Source organism: Bufo gargarizans, chromosome 9, assembly GCF_014858855.1.
Source record: "Bufo gargarizans isolate SCDJY-AF-19 chromosome 9, ASM1485885v1, whole genome shotgun sequence".
Taxonomy (NCBI): domain Eukaryota; kingdom Metazoa; phylum Chordata; class Amphibia; order Anura; family Bufonidae; genus Bufo; species Bufo gargarizans.
The window spans coordinates 12,252,069-12,272,182 of NC_058088.1; the positions used below are offsets into that span (position 1 = coordinate 12,252,069).

General features: G+C 49.9%; 1 protein-coding gene across 1 annotated transcript; it reads right to left on the bottom strand.

Annotated features, from left to right (window-relative positions):
* Positions 1 to 1,032: 1,032 nt before the first annotated feature.
* On the bottom strand, positions 1,033 to 3,538 carry LOC122945966 (heat shock 70 kDa protein-like). The gene has a single exon (XM_044305208.1). The coding sequence runs from the start codon at positions 3,421 to 3,423 to the stop codon at positions 1,492 to 1,494; it is 1,932 nt and encodes a 643-aa protein (XP_044161143.1). The 5' UTR covers positions 3,424 to 3,538; the 3' UTR covers positions 1,033 to 1,491.
* Between the last annotated feature and the right edge of the window lie 16,576 nt (positions 3,539 to 20,114).

Sequence of the window (20,114 nt, forward strand, 5' to 3'; positions counted from 1 at the left end):
AGTGCAACGCATGACAATGTATTGCACTCGTGCGGAAAAATCGCGCATTTTCCCGCAACGCACCCGGCTCTTATCCGGGCAAAAAAACCTGACGCCCGTGTGAAAGAGGCCTAAGGGTCCATTCACACGTCCGCAAATGGGTCTGCATCCGTTCCACAATATCGGGAACTGGTGTTGACCCATTCATTCTCTATGGTGCTGTGAGAGATGTGGAGAGCACACTATGTGCTCTCCGCATCCGCATTTACGGAGCGTGGCCCCGAACTTCTGGGCCACGGCTCTGCAAAAAAATAGAACATGTCCTATTCTGAATAGGCAGTTCTATGGGGGGTGCCGGCCGGGTGTATTGCGGATCCGCAATACACTATGGACGTGTGAATGGACCCTAACTGGGGGGACAAACAGAACACTTACATGGTGACCTTCTTTTCATTTGCAGGTTCCTAGGCTTCTCTTTTGTCATCCATAATGGCTGTTCACATAAGTAGTGGTGGCCAATCCTAGAGCAGGGCCCGACAAGCAGGAAGTCTCTTAGGACTACCGATGCACAGTGTGCAGCAGTACGGCCATCTTTGATGACAGAAGAGGATCCTGGGAATCGATGAAGCTGCAACCGCAAAGGAGATCACTATGTAAGTGCTGTTATTCCTCAGTTAATGTGATTTTTTATTTATTTTTGTATGCGGAGTGTCCCTTTAAATATTGATGACCTATCCTTAGTAGGTCATCAATATCTGATCAGTGGGGGTACTTCTCCCAGCACGGGGAGAATGCGGCTCTGTACACTGGGCAGTGGCTGTGGAATACTATCGTAGCGCTGCTCCCATTCCTGTCTATGGGCTGTATCTGGTATTACAAGTCAGTCCTATTGAGTAACTACTGCAATACCAGACACAAGCAACAGACTATATAAAACTATTTACGGTATGTTGTGTTAAAACAGTTTATATATTTTATGAGAAACACCAAAAACACTAGAAATACCTGGTAAACTTAAAATAAAAAACTTAACACGATCTAGTGGTAAAATAAATTTATTTACACAAAAAGAAAAACACAAAGTATCTAATAAACAGTTACAGTAACACATACTTAGGACAAATTAGATAAAAAAATATATATTTTTTTAAATCATTAAAAAAAGACAACAAACATTCAAATAAAATATATCAACATTTTTCTCCAGGAAAAATACTCTCTTAGGGCTTTTTGGGACCGTATACGGAACCAATTATTTCAATCGGGCCGCAAAAAAACCCGAAGGTACACCGTGTGCATTCCGTTTCCGTATGTCCGTTCTGCAAAAAAAATAGAACAGGATTGTACACGGACGTCATCCGTACTTTTTGCGTATCCATTTTTTGCAGACCGCAAAATACATACGGTTGTGTGCATGAGGCCTTAAGGTCCTTAGCTTATAAAAAAATAAAACAGAACCAAAAAGTCCATTTATCAGACTTGAGCATAAAAAAGTCAAACAGTTCATACTTTTTAATCCACCTCCTCAATGGTGGGCCCAGAGCTGCTGCCCTGTCTGGCCTGTGCACCACAGCTGGAGCCAGGCATACCTCCTGGCATACCTCCCTGGTACATCTTGGTGATGATTGGTTGGTACACCTTCTCCAGCTCTTTCTGCTTATGGGTATACTCATCTTTCTCTGCAAGTTGGTTGTTCTCCAGCCAGGCAATGATCTCCTTACACTTGTCCGAGATGACCCTCTTATCTTCATCACTGATCTTCCCCTTCATGTTCTCATCTTCCACCATGCTCTTTATGTTGAAGGCATAGGACTCCAGAGAGTTTTTGGCAGTAATTTTCTCTCTCTGGTCATCATCATCCGCTTTGTATTTCTCAGCATCTTGCACCATCTTCTCTATCTCCTCTTTGCTCAGTCGGCCTTTGTCGTTTGTAATAGTGATCTTGTTCTGTTTGCCTGAGCTCTTGTCCACAGCAGATACGTTGAGGATACCGTTGGCATCTATATCAAAGGTCACCTCGATCTGGGGTACACCCCGAGGAGCAGGGGGAATTCCACTCAGCTCAAATTTACCCAGCAGGTTGTTGTCCTTGGTCATGGCTCTCTCACCCTCATACACCTGAATGAGGACACCTGGCTGGTTGTCAGAGTAGGTGCTGAAGACCTGGGTCTGCTTGGTGGGGATGGTCGTGTTGCGTTTGATGAGGACGGTCATAACCCCTCCAGCTGTCTCCAGGCCCAAAGAAAGAGGAGCCACATCCAGTAGAAGGAGGTCCTGCACATTCTCTGACTTGTCTCCCATGAGGATGGCAGCTTGGACAGCAGCCCCATAGGCCACAGCTTCATCTGGATTAATGCTCTTGTTCAGCTCTCGGCCATTGAAGAAGTCCTGCAGCAGCTTCTGCACCTTGGGGATACGTGTGGAACCTCCCACTAGGACAATTTCATGGATCTGTGACTTGTCCATCTTGGCATCTCGCAAGGCTTTCTCAACAGGCTCCAGGGTACCACGGAAGAGGTCGGAACACAACTCCTCAAAGCGGGCTCTAGTGATGGAAGTGTAGAAGTCAATGCCCTCGTACAGGGAGTCAATCTCAATGCTTGCCTGGGTGCTGGAGGACAGGGTGCGCTTGGCTCTCTCGCAGGCTGTCCTCAGTCTCCTCAGGGCCCTCTTGTTTTGGGTAATGTCCTTTTTATGTTTGCGTTTGAATTCTTCCACAAAGTGGTTGACCATTCTGTTATCAAAGTCCTCTCCTCCCAGATGAGTGTCACCCGCTGTGGCCTTTACCTCAAAGATGCCGTCATCAATGGTAAGGATGGAGACGTCGAAGGTGCCACCTCCCAGGTCAAAGATGAGGACGTTGCGTTCCCCACGGGCTCCCTTGTCCAGGCCGTACGCAATGGCAGCTGCTGTAGGCTCATTGATGATTCTCAGCACGTTGAGTCCGGCGATGACACCGGCGTCTTTGGTGGCCTGCCGCTGGGAGTCATTGAAGTAGGCTGGCACGGTGATGACCGCATTGGTGACTGGATGACCCAGATAAGCCTCTGCTGTTTCCTTCATTTTCAGCAGCACCATAGAGGAGATCTCCTCAGGGAAGAAGGTCTTGTCCTCTCCTTTATACTGCACTTGGACCTTGGGCTTTCCTCCATCACTCACCACCTGGAAGGGCCAGTGCTTCATGTCAGACTGCACCACCGGCTCATCAAACCTTCTGCCAATCAGCCTCTTGGCATCAAAGACTGTGTTCTGGGGGTTGAGGGCCACCTGGTTCTTGGCAGCGTCTCCGATGAGTCTCTCGGTGTCGGTGAAGGCCACGTAGCTGGGGGTGGTGCGGTTGCCCTGGTCGTTGGCGATGATCTCCACCTTGCCATGCTGGAAGACCCCCACACAGGAGTAGGTGGTGCCCAGGTCAATGCCAATGGCGGTTCCTTTAGGTGCCATCTTCTGTCAGGATGTGAGTGCTGCTGGACGTATCAGAGGGATGAGTGCAGGTGGCAGAGCGGCTTCTTAGTGAACAGCTTCTCCTGAGGTTGCGCTCTGCAGCTCGTGTCTTGTGGAGGAGAGTTATCAGTAACTGCTGCTCCACGCTGCACGGCGCCTATATATATGTGTACAGTGGAGACACGTCACAGCCTTCTACCCAATCACAGCGCTCCTCACCACGCTCCCGCATCGCTTAGCAACTATCCCGAAGTTTCCCGAACGTTCCCCGCAGAAGCAGCCAATCACAGAGCCGCATGACACACAGCCCGATGGAGAATATTCGGGAGCTTTCCAGTCAGTCTAAAGCTCGACCAATCAGCGGCGGCGGCTGTCCGTGACGTCACGGAGCAGAGAGAATTTTCGCGATAGTTCCAGGCTGCGCTGTCAGTCAGAGAACTTCTGAGCCAATCAGCGCGAGGAAGGGGCGGGGCGTGCGAGACAGCTCCCGAAGAGTCTGGAAGATGCCCGGAGACTGTGTGACCGGGAGCGGCGATTATCGGCGATGAGAAGGTTCTCGGTTGTTCTCGTCCCGTCTGCTGTGTGTGAGGGGAGGACGCAGCGGCGGGGACAGGTCTGACAGGAAAACGGGAAAGTAGAGGCGCCGGGTATATGACAGCTGTGGGGAAATAGCTGGAAGTGTCCTGAAAAGTCGCAGAGTTACCTGACACTTTGGGGTTATTAGAGGTCATGACCCCACCAGGAAAAAATAATACATAGATTTTGTGGGATAATTTAAAAACCGTTACCTGTGAAATAAATAGAAGAACCTTCCATCAGAGGGAGCGCGCTGTGACCGCACCGTGTGACCGCGGCCTTTTATCCTGCAGGGGCTCCGCATGAGCTGTGACTGTAAGGCCGTGCTCCAGATGTTCGCTGCGGTCTGTGGGCAATGTGACAGCGGGACAGAAGAGGGGTTTGCGCCTGGAGTTTTTGTTCCTTAGACGGCGTTTTCAGGCATTTTTGTAAAATTTCTTTCACTGAATGGAAAAAAAAAACACGCTTCACATGATGGCACTTAAAAAATGAAAATCAAAGCAAAATAATGATGTTTATTTTGGTGGTTTTTTATATGGTTTAACCCTTTAGGGACTCATGACGTACCTGTACGTCATGGGTCCAATCCCTAAACATGGCGCCTGCTCGCACGTGCAGTGGGGCGCCATAGCCGCTGGGTTTCTGCTATTTTAAATAGAAAAGACACGTGGCACATGTATGCGATCAGCCATAAGGCTGATCGCATACATATTACCCTTCAGATGCCGTGGTCAAATGTGACCACGGCAACTGCGCAGACCGGAACCGGAAGTCACGCGCTTCCGGTTTGGTAACAGCGTTCCCCGGCTGAGATTGGGGAACCTGTTACCTAAGGCTACTTTCACACTTGCGGCAGTGTGATCCGGCGGGCAGTTCCGCCGGATCCGCCGATCTGCTGCTGACTGAAAGCATTTGTGAGACGGATGCGGATCCGTCTCACAAATGCATTGCAAGGACGGATCCGTCTCTCCGTTTGTCATGCGGACCGATGGATCCGTCTTGTACATTTTTCTCATTTTTACTGATCTGCGCATGCGCATGCCGGAACGACTGAAAAAAACTTCAGTTTTTTTCGCCGGAGATAAAACGGTAGCATGCTACGGTTTTCTCTTTTGCCTGATCAGTCAAAACGACTGAACTGAAGACATCCTGATGCATCCTGAACGGATTACTCTCCATTCAGAATGCATGGGGATAAAACTGATCAGTTCTTTTCCGGTATAGAGCCCCTAGGACGGAACTCTATGCCGGAAAAGAAAAACGCTAGTGTGAAAGTACTCTTACGCTAATTGACCAAAGCCTCAAGCAGGATGTATATATCAATACAGGCCACTAGGTGGCAGCTTTCTGTTGATATAGTGCAAATGAAGTCTTTCATGATGCTATTTAGCCATCACTAAATACTATGGGCAATCTAATGATTGCCAGTTATTGTCACCCAAGGTGACTTAAAAAAAGGTAAAAAAAACGAATACAAATATAAAAAAATACTAAAAGTTCAAATCACGGAACGGCGGCAGGCAGGGAGTTATAAAGCGCACTGTTATGTACTGCTGACATTTATTAGCACATCGCTAATATCAGCCAGCTACATAACGTTATTTCTCATGACAGAAACCCTTTAAGGCTCCATTCACACATCCGCAAAATGGGTCCGCACCCGTTCCGCAATTTTGCGGAACGGGTGCGGACCGATTCATTCTCTATGGGGACGGAATGGATGCGGACAGCACACAGTGTGCTGTCTGCATCCGCAATTGCGGAGCGCTGCCCCGATCTTTGGGACAAGAATAGGCATTTCTATAGGGGTGCCGGGCGGGTGTCTTGTGGATCCGCAATTTGCGGGTCCGTTGCGTATCCCACAATGGAGCCTTAGGGGTTAAAAACGCCAGTAAACTATTCATGTGTGGAAGGATCCTGAAGAATAAGCATTTACCCCCCCTTCCCTTTTTTTAGTACATGTAAGGCTACTTTCACACTTGCGGCAGAGGAATCCAGCAAAACACATGCAAACTGATTGCATTTTAAGACCGGTCTGCGCATGCGCAAACCGGAATGGGATCCGGCATTCCGGTATTTTGAAAGCTGGATCCGGCACTAATACATTCCTATAGAAAAAAATGCCGGATCCCGCATTCAGGCAAGTGTTCAGTTTTTTGGGCCGGAGTTAAAACGGTAGCATGCTGCGGTATTATCTCCGTCCTGATCAGTCAAAAAGACTGAACTGAAGACATCCTGATGCATCCTGAACGGATCGCTCTCCATTCAGAATGCAAGGGGATAAAACTGATCAGTTCTTTTCCGGTATAGAGCCCCTAGGACGGAACTCAGTGCCGGAAAAGAAAAACGCAAGTGTGAAAGTACCCTAAACTTTTTATTTTCGTTCAGTTATTTAATTAATTTTGCCTAATACTAATTTTTATCATTTTTAATTTCTCACTGTTGTCATTGGGGGAGACAAGATACTGCGGTTATAGCCGCTGCCACTAGGAGGAGACACTAAGTGAATAACAAGCTCAGTCCACCGGCTGTACCCGTCCAGTCATGGGGTCACCACCCCCCATCTGCTACCACATTGTGTGCCAGCGACTGAAGGGGTGACCCCGCTGGTATCCTGTGGGGGAAGCTAAAGGGAAGAAGGGGAAGGCGGGGTGAGTATGTTAGGATTTGGGTAAGTAACCCCTTCTCTTCCATTACCTCTGGTTTTCCCTTATCTACACTCCTTCTCTTGTCCGTCGTACAGCAGTCATGGCCAGCATATTGCAGAGCTACCGTTGCGCTCTTCAGAGGACTCTGCAGTTTGCTTCACTCCCCCTCGACCCATCTCCAGGCCTCCCCGCGGTATCTTCTGGCTTACAATCCCATGCTTTGGTTCAACAAGCGACCACTTCCGTCCAGCCCACGATCGATGTGACCTACTGGGAAGGGGGCGTGGCCTCCTCCTCATCTTCTCGGTGTGAACGGAGACCTGCCCTGAACTTTCTTCAAGCCCCGACTCTGCTCTAGGTTTGGCTGCCACTGCAAGCATGTCGCTGGGGGAACCAAGCTGATTTCCTCCTTTGTTTTCTTCTGGTGCCTTCATCACCGTGGAAATGACCCAGCTCCTCAGCCCATGGCTCCATCCATCTCCAGTCTAGGCCTTACTCCTGGAGGCGGGATGTGCTTCTCTCCTGGAGGCAGGGTGTGCGTCTCTCCTGGATGGCGGGGTGTGCTTCTCTCCTGGAGGCTGGATGTGCTTCTCTCCTGGAGGCGGGGTGTGCTTCTCTCCTGGAGGCGGGGTGTGCTTCTCTCCTGGAAGGCGGGGTGTGCTTCTCTCCTGGGAGGTGGGATGTGCTTCTCTCCTGGGAGGCGGGATGTGCTTCTCTCCTGGGAGGCGGGATGTGCTTCTCTCCTGGATGGCGGGATGTGCTTCTCTCCTGGATGGCGGGATGTGCTTCTCTCCTGGATGGCGGGGTGTGCTTCTCTCCTGGATGGCGGGGTGTGCTTCTCTCCTGGATGGCGGGGTGTGCTTCTCTCCTGGATGGCGGGGTGTGCTTCTCTCCTGGATGGCGGGGTGTGCTTCTCTCCTGGATGGCGGGGTGTGCTTCTCTCCTGGATGGCGGGGTGTGCTTCTCTCCTGGATGGCGGGGTGTGCTTCTCTCCTGGATGGCGGGGTGTGCTTCTCTCCTGGATGGCGGGGTGTGCTTCTCTCCTGGATGGCGGGGTGTGCTTCTCTCCTGGATGGCGGGGTGTGCTTCTCTCCTGGATGGCGGGGTGTGCTTCTCTCCTGGATGGCGGGGTGTGCTTCTCTCCTGGATGGCGGGGTGTGCTTCTCTCCTGGATGGCGGGGTGTGCTTCTCTCCTGGATGGCGGGGTGTGCTTCTCTCCTGGATGGCGGGGTGTGCTTCTCTCCTGGATGGCGGGGTGTGCTTCTCTCCTGGAGGCGGGGTGTGCTTCTCTCCTGGATGGCGGGGTGTGCTTCTCTCCTGGATGGCGGGGTGTGCTTCTCTCCTGGATGGCGGGGTGTGCTTCTCTCCTGGATGGCGGGGTGTGCTTCTCTCCTGGAGGCGGGATGTGCTTCTCTCCTGGATGGCGGGGTGTGCTTCTCTCCTGGATGGCGGGGTGTGCTTCTCTCCTGGATGGCGGGGTGTGCTTCTCTCCTGGATGGCGGGGTGTGCTTCTCTCCCGCCAACGTTTTTAACACACAGTGATGCTTTTTCGTGTACTTCTGCCCCCCTCCCATCCCCAACATAAAAGAATGCTTTATTCTGGACTCCATCCTCCACAGCTCCTGCCAGACTCTTTTCCCTTGCCTGGGGGACTACATTTGCGGCACAATAGGTAAGATCTGCCCTGTTGGCACACCCACTTTAAAGGGGTTTTGCCGCAATTTTAATATTGATGACCTCTCCTCAGGATAGGTCATCAGTATCAGACCAGCGGGCTGCTGGGTGTCGGACACCCGGCACCCATCAGCTGTTTGAAGAGAGAGCCATGCTCCATGCAAGCGCTGCCCTGTATGCATTATTTATCTGCTTGCCGTTGACATCGTAGTGGTGAGCGGGTGTAACTACAAGACGTCCTATTCACTTCTATGGGATGGCTCTGTAGTGTACAATTGAATAGGAACGAGCCGTCCACTTGAAGTCAGTGACGACTTGTAATTACACTGCTGTGATGTCGACGGCGAGCAGGCAAACAATGAAGAGAAGGCAGCGCTCGCATGGGGCATGGCTTTCTCTTCAAACAGCTGATGGGTGTCGGGTATCGGACCCTCACCAATCTGATATTGATGATCTATCCTGAGGAAAACCCCTTTAATATTTCAGGCATCTCGTACACCTGTGACTGATAATTACCCCTTTTTATTTTTTTAGTGGCTGTCCTGTCCTCCTCTAGTCTCTTTATATAGAAGCATAAACCAGTCATTAACATTACCTTTATCTACCGGCGGAGTAGTTGTGTTATCAGTAGGCACCATATCTGACCGGCCGTGCACCAGGCAGCAGCTTTACCGCTATCTGTACGGCTGGGTAATTGTGTTGTCACTAAACTACGTAGGTGGCAGGCCTACATAACTGAGGCGCTCCAGGCAGCAGGCGGGGTGTTTGTGATTTGACAGGACACTGTACCTGAAGCCTAATCAGTACTTTACCTCCTTGCCCCAGACAACAGCAGTACCTTCTCAATGGGTGGAGTACTGCCCTGTCCCCAGAGGCCAGGTTTGTGAACCCTGCTCTGTTCCACTCTGCACCAAGCATCACCATTAGTCCCTTCTATGGCAGAGTAACAGATCCCTCCCTAAATGCAGTATTTGAAAGGCCTATGCATCCTCTCATGCACCAGACAACCGCAAGGAGGAGTAACTGAGCCACAGATAGATACATGACAGTTCTATCTAGCTGTCGGGCTCCGGTCAACCTCATTACGCTCTTCTCCACGTCGTGTAATTGTACCATCCCTACAGTTTCTGTTCTCTTGCCTGCTGTGTTCTGGAAGGCGCCACACGTATTACACAGTGCAGTTTTGCGCCGGTCATCCACCTTATCCTCGTCACAGGTGAAATTATTACACCTGCTCTTGCTCCCTGGCCCATGCAAGACCATGCCGACTGTGCCTGGTGGTGTGATCAGGTACTTTTGCAGGTCGGTTTCGAATGGTCTGACATGACACTTGGGGGCCTCTTACCTCCCTTAAATGTTAAATGTGCCTGGAGTTGTGTGGCATTCATCATCCCATTCCGCAGGGCAGGGGCAGACTGGGCCCTGGAAAAAAAAAAAAAGTAGCCCCATTTTGTAGGCAGGTCCAAATTAACAGAAGGCAGGGTCAACAATACCATAGTGCAAAATATCATCCCAGCAGAACCAAATAACACAGTGTAGAACAATATACTGCCCCAAAAGCTGGCCCTCTGTGATGACCCTCCATAGCTACCATCTTCTGTCCTCCTCCTCCAGTTGTCTATTGAGCAAGGGGCTTAGCTACAGCAGTTCAATTCAGGAGGGGATTTGCTGTCGCAGGTTGGGTACATAGGTACCACATTCTCACAGCGTTAATTACTGCTCATTAGGTACCCGGTCAGTGTCAGTGAGGAGGACCTGGGTGGCCCTCTGGAGCATCGGCCCACCAGGAAATTTCCCTGTATGGTCTATGACCAATCCGCCCCTACCGCAGGGCATTGTTCACAATGAAGCGTTCATTAGTGTGGGATGTGGCCAAAGGACATCCCCTTCTATACCTTTCTGTGACTCTTCAAGCCTCTTTGTATCTCTGTTGCAACTTGCTGATGACACTCTGTGACACTCTAAGCTCAGTGGCCACTTCCATCTGAGAAGATCCTGCTTGAAGCATCGCAATGACAAGATACTGTTGATCAATTGTTAGGTGTCGTCTTGGTCTCATGATGTCAAAATGTGAACAGCATGATGAGGAGGACTGTTTAAATATTAATTCTAATTGAACAAGGAAATCTCACACCTGTTGTCAATTTTGCCCTTAAGCTCCTTGTTTGAGATCAGCAAAAAGTACTGAAACATTGAACAGTTGGACATGTGCATTCAGAAGTTTAGAGAAGGTCACATGAAGGTTAGAGTACATTTTAGGTTCATCCTGAAATTTCACCCACAAGCCAAATATCCCTAACTTTTTGTGAGTAGTGTATATCAGGAGGCTTTATCTCTTCCTTCAGAAGGTTGAGTACTGGCGTTATCCCTTACTGCGGTACTGGACGGGCCACACAGCTCTGAGGTGCTTCAGGCAACAGAAATACTCGATTTTCAGGGGGATTCAAAAATGAGGAGAAATCGTATCTGTCCTTTATACTTTCTCTCCTTTATAGTCACTCCTGATTTTTGCTTATGAAAACGTGTAGACATCTGAGTCTCACTTCCTTCTGGAATTTGCGTCCACCTTGGTTGAACTTGTTGGACTTTTGTCTTTTTTCAGCCGTATCAACTATGTAACTGCATGCAGAAACCTGACCGTGTGACCGTACCGTCACAGTTGTGTCATGTGCCAGGTGGCCACATTGCTCTGGTCAGTAGGTAGATCTTTGGCACTACCTCCAGATGCAGGATCTGTCATTACCAGGCGGGTGCATTTATCTTTCAGTTTACGGGAGGATAGCTCTATTGCTAAACGCTCTATCTGGTAAAGTTAGGCTGGTGTTACATCAGCAGGGTGATCCAGCCACCAGAGAATGCTTGGAATCGGCCGGACACAAACCGCAGACTGCAGTGTTTTTTGTCCCCATTATAGTTAGGCGTCAGGCAGTCTTTATTTGTCCCCGGCTCTGCGCACTGATATTTCTTTATGAATGGAGCGATGAGCAGGAAGGGGCTGCGTGTCTGTGTGCAGAGCCTAGTGTCATCCAGAAGACAGGCCAATGGGAGACGGGATGTAGCAGAGTGGATGCAGACCGGTGGCCGCTCTGCTTTACAGGCTGATTGAATCGATTATAAAGCACCACAGTAAATATCTATGGCGTGTGGCGTATTACGCGGGGGGTTGTTCACAGTTTTTGTTATATCTGTTGCTGGGTGAGAAATTAATTGAGTTGCCATTACAATTCATCTTTCCTTGAGTCCTGATCAGTGGTGCACACATGGGGGTCCAATTTGTGTAGACCCTCCAGACTGGATTGGCACTGAGAGCTTTTCATATGATTTTAATAGCATCATGCAAATCAAATCCACTATATAACACCACTGGCGGCATCCTCACCTCTGCAGGTCCTCTCTCACCGGCCACTGCCACAGCAGCATCGGGTCCTGTAAACAGTGCCAGGACTCAAGGGCTCATGCACACAACCGTAGCTTTGGTTCGAATCAGATACAAATGTTTTGCAGAATGGATGTGTATCCATTCATTTCAGTAGGGCCGCAAAAGATGCGGACAGCACACTGTGTGAGGTCGACATCCGTGTGTCCGTTCTGTGGCCCCGCAAAAAAAATAGAACCTGTCCTATTCTACAAGAAAAGGCATCTGAACTCTACGACAGAAGAGGGATTCACACGGCCGATGTCTGTGATTTGCAAGACGCAAAAACAGATAATGTCATGTGCAGGAGGCCGTAGTGTGGGGGCAGTGCCCAAAGGAGAAGGGGCTCCAGAGCTGGGAACAAGAAGTATATTATTCAATGGTCTGATGTCTACTTTATTTGTTTGAAGACTATTAATGTTTGGGTAATGGGGCTTGAATTCTTGAAGGGGTCTGAGGTCTGTGTATATACAGGAGTTGGGCACTGATATATTTAGGGGTTCTGATTTATTTAGGGTGTCTGATCTGAGGTCTGATATACACTCACCTAAAGAATTATTAGGAACACCTGTTCTATTTCTCATTAATGCGATTATCTAGTCAACCAATCACATGGCAGTTGCTTCAATGCATGTAGGGTTGTGGTCCTGGTCAAGACAATCTCCTGAACTCCAAACTGAATGTCAGAATGGGAAAGAAAGGTGAATTAAGCAATTTTGAGCGTGGCATGGTTGTTGGTGCCAGACAGGCCGGTCTGAGTATTTCACAATCTGCTCAGTTACTGGGATTTTCACGCACAACCATTTCTAGGGTTTACAAAGAATGGTGTGAAAAGGGAAAAACATCCAGTATGCAGCAGTCCTGTGGGCGAAAATGCCTTGTTGATGCTAGAGGTCAGAGGAGAATGGGCCGACTGATTCAAGCTGATAGAAGAGCAACCTTGACTGAAATAACCACTCGTTACAACCGAGGTATGCAGCAAAGCATTTGTGAAGCCACAACACGCACAACCTTGAGGCGGATGGGCTACAACAGCAGAAGACCCCACCGGGTACCACTCATCTCCACTACAAATAGGAAAAAGAGGCTACAATTTGCACGAGCTCACCAAAATTGGACTGTTGAAGACTGGAAAAATGTTGCCTGGTCTGATGAGTCTCGATTTCTGTTGGGACATTCAAATGGTAGAGTCCAAATTTGGCGTAAACAGATTGAGAACATGTATCCATCATGCCTTGTTACCACTGTGCAGGCTGGTGGTGGTGGTGGTGGTGTAATGGTGTGGGGGATGTTTCCTGGGCACACTTTAGGCCCCTTAGTGCCAATTGGCCATCGTTTAAATGCCACGGGCTACCTGAACATTGTTTCTGACCATGTCCATCCCTTCATGACCACCATGTACCCATCCTCTGATGGCTAATTCCAGCAGGATAATGCACCATGTCACAAAGCTCGAATCATTTCAAATTGGTTTCTTGAACATGACAATGAGTTCACTGTACTAAAATGGACCCCACAGTCACCAGATCTCAACCCAATAGAGCATCTTTGGGATGTGGTGGAACGGGAGCTTCGTGCCCTGGATGTGCATCCCTCAAATCTCCATCAACTGCAAGATGCTATCCTATCAATATGGGCCAACATTTCTAAAGAATGCTATCAGCACCTTGTTGAATCAATGCCACGTAGAATTAAGGCAGTTCTGAAGGCAAAAGGGGGTCCAACACCGTATTAGTATGGTGTTCCTAATAATTCTTTAGGTGAGTGTATATAGGGGGTCTAGACTGAGGTCTGACTTATTTAGCTAGTCAGGGTTGGTTCTGATTTATTCTCACCCAAGATTTTAGATCTTATATATTATATAGTGGATCTACAGTTAGTTTTGGATGTTAATTTGGATTTACATAGAGGATCTAGTGTAGGGGATGATTTATTTAGGGGGTCTGGGTCTGAATTATTTAGAGTGTAATTTATTCTGGGGTTTGATCTGAGATCTGATTTATATTGGGGGTCTAGTCTGGACTCTTATTTATTTAGGGGTCCTATTTGTTTAGTCCTAAAGTATTTAGGAGGTCTGATTTATTTTGGGGTCTGAACTGAGGTCTGATTTACATACATGATCTAGTTTGGGGTCTATTTGTTTAGGTGGTCTGGTTTGGGTCTGCTTTATTCAGAGATCTGATCTTAGATCTGATTGATATAGGGGGTCTAGTGTAGGGTGTGATTTACTTATGAGGTCTGATTTTGAGTTTGATTCATTTGGGACATCTGGTGATTTATTTAGGGGTTTGTTTAGAAGATCTGGTTAGGAGTCTGATTTGTTTAGGGGGTCAGAGGTCTGAATTCATTGTGGGGTCTTATCTGGGGTTTGATGGCTCCCCTGCCCCATTCTTATATTTTCCACCTGTTGGGCTGATAGTGTTTGTGGTACCATTGTCTTTTCCTAGACTTTATTCCTGAGAGCAGCGTGTCACACCAGAGGGGCTTCCATTCAGCAGAACACACCGGCCAGGACCACGGTACAGAGACCCCGACCAGAGTGTCATGGAACCATGAACCAGACGTACAACAAGAGATAAGTGGAAATAAGAAGGCTTTATTGAAAATCAAGCTGTAAGGCAAAAGTCCAAACGGATGGCTAAACCGAAGCAGGGTCTTGCGAAGCCAGAGGTCAGGAACCAGAAGGGTAGTCAGACGAAGCCTGGATCAGGAACCAGCAGGGTAGTCAGACGAAGCCTGGATCAGGAACCAGCAGGGTAGTCAGATGAAGCCTGGATCAGGAACCAGCAGGGTAGTCAGACGAAGCCAGGATCAGGAACCAGAAGCAGCAGCAGTCTTAGAAGCATGTGAACACAGGAGGACCAAGCAAGGAACTGAAGCCACAGACCTCCTATATATATGAGCTAGGCATCCAGCTCCTCCCAGTGGGAAGGAGAAGCCGCAGGGTGGGAGGCTACAAGAAACCCAGAAACCAAGATGGCCGCCAGCACATGTCAAACGAAGGAGAACAGCAAGAAGGTAAGACCATGACAGTACCTCCCCCTCAAGGGCCCCTCCTCCGCGGAGTAAAGAACGGTTTCTGAGGGAAGCGTGCGTGGAAGGCTCGGAGCAAGGCAGGAGCATGGACATCTGCGGAGGGAACCCAGGAACGCTCCTCTGGACCATAACCACGCCAATGGACCAAAAACTGCACCCGACTGCGGACCAGGCGTGAGTCCAGGATATTGCTCACCTCATACTCCTCACGATTGCCCACTTGGACCGGACGAGGCCGAGGAACCGAGGAAGTGAAACGATTACACACCAGTGGCTTCAACAGGGAGACATGAAACACGTTGGAGATCCGCATGCCAGGAGGAAGCGCAAGGGCATAGGCTACCGGGTTTACCCTGCGAAGCACTCGGAAGGGACCAACAAAGCGAGGCGCCAGCTTGGGAGTGGGCACTCGAAGGTTGAGGTTGCGGGTGGACAACCATACGCGGTCTCCGACTTGGTAGGAAGGAGCGGGCGCTCGTCTGCGATCAGCCTGGAGTCTCTGGCGCTGCGCAGAGACCTCAAGGGACCTCTGGATCTGTACCCAAGAAGCACGTAGGACGGAAAGGTGATCCTCCACAGCCGGAATATCCTGGGGAGAGAATACCTCCGATAACACGGCAGGTTGGAACCCATAATTGGCCATGAAGGGAGACGTCCCAGAGGAAGAGTTCACCGCCGTGTTCCTGGCAAACTCAGCCCAAGGCAGGAGGTCAACCCAATTGTCTTGGTGATCGGAGACATAGCAACGAAGGAATTGCTCCAAGGCCTGATTGGATCGTTCTGCGGCCCCATTGGACTGAGGGTGGTAGGCCGAGGAGAAAGAGAGATGAATCCCCAACTAGGAGCAAAAGGCGCGCCAGAACCTGGACACAAACTGACTCCCCCGATCCGACACAATCTCCTTGGGCAAACCGTGCAACCGGAAGACCTCCCTGGCAAAAATCGAGGCCAACTCTTGTGCAGAGGGTAACTTCTTGAGAGGAACACAGTGGCACATTTTGGAAAACCGATCCACAATCATGAGAATGACCGTATGGCCTCGGGATGCAGGGAGGTCCACAATGAAATCCATCCCCAGGTGTGACCATGGACGCTCCCCGGTGGCTATGGGTTGCAAAAGGCCCAACGGAAGGTGCCGAGGGGACTTACTCTGGGCACAAACGGAGCATGCCGCTACATATGCGGCGATGTCGGAACGTAGAGAAGAACAGACGTGAAACAGCCCAGGACAGCTGATTCTTTCCAGGATGCCCCGCGGCCTTGGAGTTATGGTAGGTTCGCAACAACCGAGTGCGCAACTCCTCAGGCACAAAACATCTGCCGTTGGGTCTCCCAGAGGGAGCACCAGATTGAGCCGCCAAAATCTGCTCACCCAGGGGAGAGGTCAGGCTGGTGCGAATAGCGGCCAGGATCTGATTCGGAGGTATGACCGAAGTCGGAATCGACTCCTCCCCGGACAGCTCGGAGTACTGCCGTGATAAGGCATCCGCTCTGATGTTCTTGGAACCGGGTAGGTAGGAGACCACGTAATTAAAACGTGACAAGAACAGAGCCCATCTGGCCTGACGTGGTGTCAATCTCTTGGCCTCAGAGAGGTAGGTCAGATTCTTGTGGTCCGTCAGGATGAGAACCGGAACCACCGAGCCCTCGAGCAAGTGCCTCCATTCTTTAAGGGCCTGCACGATGGCCAATAACTCCCTGTCACCAATCTGATAGTTGCACTCCGCGGAAGACAGTTTCCGGGAGTAAAACCCACAAGGAAGCAGAGGACCCTCTGGTGTTCTACGCTGAGACAGAAGGGGGCCTACTCCCGTCTCAGACGCGTCCACCTCGAGGACAAAAGGCAACCCAGGGTTGGGATGCGACAGAATCGGAGCCGACACAAAGGCGGACTTTAGAGCCTCAAAAGCTCGGATGGCCTCGAGCGGCCAGACCTGGGGATTACTGCCCTTCCTGGTCAGATCCGTGAGAGGCTTGGCTAGCATGGAAAAGTCCCTGATGAACTTCCGATAATAATTGGCGAAGCCCAAAAAGCGCTGCAGGGCACGAAGACCACTGGGCTGGGGCCACTGTAAGACAGCCGAAACCTTCTCAGGATCCATGGAGAACCCCTCAGCGGAAATGATGTAACCTAAGAAGGTTACCTGGGATCGGTGAAATTTGCATTTCTCAAGCTTACCGAACAGCTTGTTCTCTCGTAACCGTTGCAACACTCGTCTGACATCCAGAATGTGGGCCTCCATGGATTCAGAATATACCAAGATGTCATCCAAATAGACCACCACACACTGCTGCAACAGGTCACGGAAAACATCGTTGATGAATTCCTGGAAGACTGCGGGCGCATTGCACAACCCAAAGGGCATAACCAAGGATTCATAATGACCGGTCCTGGTGTTAAACGCGGTCTTCCACTCATCGCCCTCCTTGATCCTTACCAGGTTATATGCCGCCCTCAGGTCGAGTTTGGTAAAGACCGTGGCCCCTTTGAGGCGATCGAACAGCTCGGAAATCAAGGGTATCGGGTAAGCGTTCTTGATCGTGATGCGATTGAGACCCCTGTAATCGATGCAAGGCCTCAACTCACCGCCCTTCTTTTCACAAAGAAAAATCCAGCCCCTGCCGGGGACGAGGATTTGCGAATGTGTCCGCGTGAAAGCGCCTCCCTCACGTACTCCTCCATGGCCTCATTCTCCGCTACCGACAGTGGATAGACTTTGCCACGAGGAGGAACGGCACCAGATTGTAACTCTATGGCACAATCGTATGGGCGGTGCGGAGGTAGGGCAACCGCACGCACCTTATCGAATACATCCCGGTACTCCTCGTATTCAGGAGGCAACAGAGAGTCCGAGGAAGTACACAGCAACTTGACAGGCCCATAGATGCAACTAGCCCCACACTGCGGTGACCACGAGAGGATCTCGGCCGATCTCCAATCGAAAGTCGGATTATGCTTCTGGAGCCAGGGGTACCCCAAGACCACCGAGTAGTGTGGAGACGAAATAACCTGGAGACAGACCGACTCTCTGTGAACGGCACCAATGGCCATCCCCACTGGAAGGGTCTCCTGAGTCACGTGTGGCGGCAGAAGGGGTCTGCCGTCTATCGCCTCAAGAGCCAGTGGGGAACCTCGAGGCTGCAGAGGAATGGAATTGGCGGCAGCGAACACACTATCAATGAACAAACCACCAGCACCAGAGTCCACCAACGCCTGGGTCGTCACCGAGCCCCCGACCCAGGAGAGGACAACAGTAATCAGTGGTTTGTCAACACGGGAAACCGGGGACGAGGAGACTCCACCCAAGATCTGCCCCCGACAGGATCTCAGGTGCGAGCGTTTCCCGGACGGTTCGGGCATGCCAACCGAAAATGCCCACCGACCCATCGGCAACGGAAGCTAAATGAGCCGTGCGTTCAAGCAGGGTTTGCAACGCCACAGCGAACCGACCCAACAGGTGATCCTGCTGATCAAGTCTGGCAACCAGCGTAGGTAGCGAGGATGGCCCTGTACCGTCAGAATTCATGGCTTGGTCCTAATGTCATGGAACCATGAACCAGACGTACAACAAGAGATAAGTGGAAATAAGAAGGCTTTATTGAAAATCAAGCTGTAAGGCAAAAGTCCAAACGGATGGCTAAACCGAAGCAGGGTCTTGCGAAGCCAGAGGTCAGGAACCAGAAGGGTAGTCAGACGAAGCCTGGATCAGGAACCAGCAGGGTAGTCAGACGAAGCCTGGATCAGGAACCAGCAGGGTAGTCAGACGAAGCCTGGATCAGGAACCAGCAGGGTAGTCAGACGAAGCCAGGATCAGGAACCAGAAGCAGCAGCAGTCTTAGAAGCATGTGAACACAGGAGGACCAAGCAAGGAACTGAAGCCACAGACCTCCTATATATATGAGCTAGGCATCCAGCTCCTCCCAGTGGGAAGGAGAAGCCGCAGGGTGGGAGGCTACAAGAAACCCAGAAACCAAGATGGCCGCCAGCACATGTCAAACGAAGGAGAACAGCAAGAAGGTAAGACCATGACACAGAGTGCCTATGGCTCCACACCTAGTTAGAAGTAAAAGAGAAGAAGGATGGACCATTGCTGATGTCAGTGAACTGGGAATGTGCGAGGCTCTGCAGGAAGGTTAGGGCAGGGGGCAATGAAAGAAAATTTCTGGGTGCACCTGTGGTCCTGATATGCAAATTTGGGAACCTAAGACATATTACTATATAAAACATATATCTAACTAGTGTAAAGTAGAACTGGCTTAGTTGCCCACAGCAACCGATCAGATTCCACCTCAGCTCCTTTTGGAAAATTAAAGTAGGAATCTGATTGGTTGCTATAGGCAACTAAGCCAGTTCTACTTTACACCGGTTTGACTTGGCCGCTCTAAGGTTCGAAATAATAACCGATACAGTTGGATGCTAATGTCTGTAAAGCTCTGCGGAATATAGTGGTGCTATATAAGTGCATAAAACAATAATACACAAGATATACACAGAGACCCTTACAGATTGCATATGCTGGCTACATCCCACTATGGGCTGAAGCTCTGGTTAAACAGTATAAAAGCTGGACCTTTTCAGCCACCAGTTGAAGCTCAACTACGAAAGGACGCTTCGCCTAGAAATGCTTTCCCGATCGAGACTGTCTGCTTTTCGCTGAAATGGGCTTCACAGCTGATGTGTCGCTGTCAGAGGATGTTAACTCAATCGGTGACGCACGTTCTCTATTCTTTGCACATAATTAACTTGCAAAATAAAGGACATGAAATCTCTCTATATCTTTATGCTATTGTTATATTTATTAAAATCATATTATTAACCTTCATTTGAAGGTTGCAGTAAAGAGTCTCTCTTTAAGGAGTATCCGAAACGGAAGTCTTGCTCTTATCAGCAAAACACATTTAGAAATCCAGATGAACTGATTATCCATAGAAAAGAGGACAGAGCAGGGGCTGCGCATTTTTATCGAGCCTGGGCGACTGTGTGACTGAAATGCATTAGACAGTTCTATTATTCTATACAGTCTATCCACAAGATTGACCGGCTGGACATATGGCCAGGCCCTGACTATTTCCTACCGGTGCCGCTGCTCTAATTGTTAGAGCGAGGGCAGAGGCTCTGGCTGAGGAGCAGCGACGCTACACTTCCGGGAAATTGTCAATCTTGTGACAGGTGGGCAGCTCTTCACCTGCAGGGACAGCACCTCACAGGAGAAGAAGAAGTCCTGCGGAGGAATCGCTCATCTTTCATACAGATCCCAGAGATGGTATCATACATTTATAACATATCCTGCACACATGCTGTAAATCTCCTGGCACAGGGACAGCCCAAGATGTGCCAGATT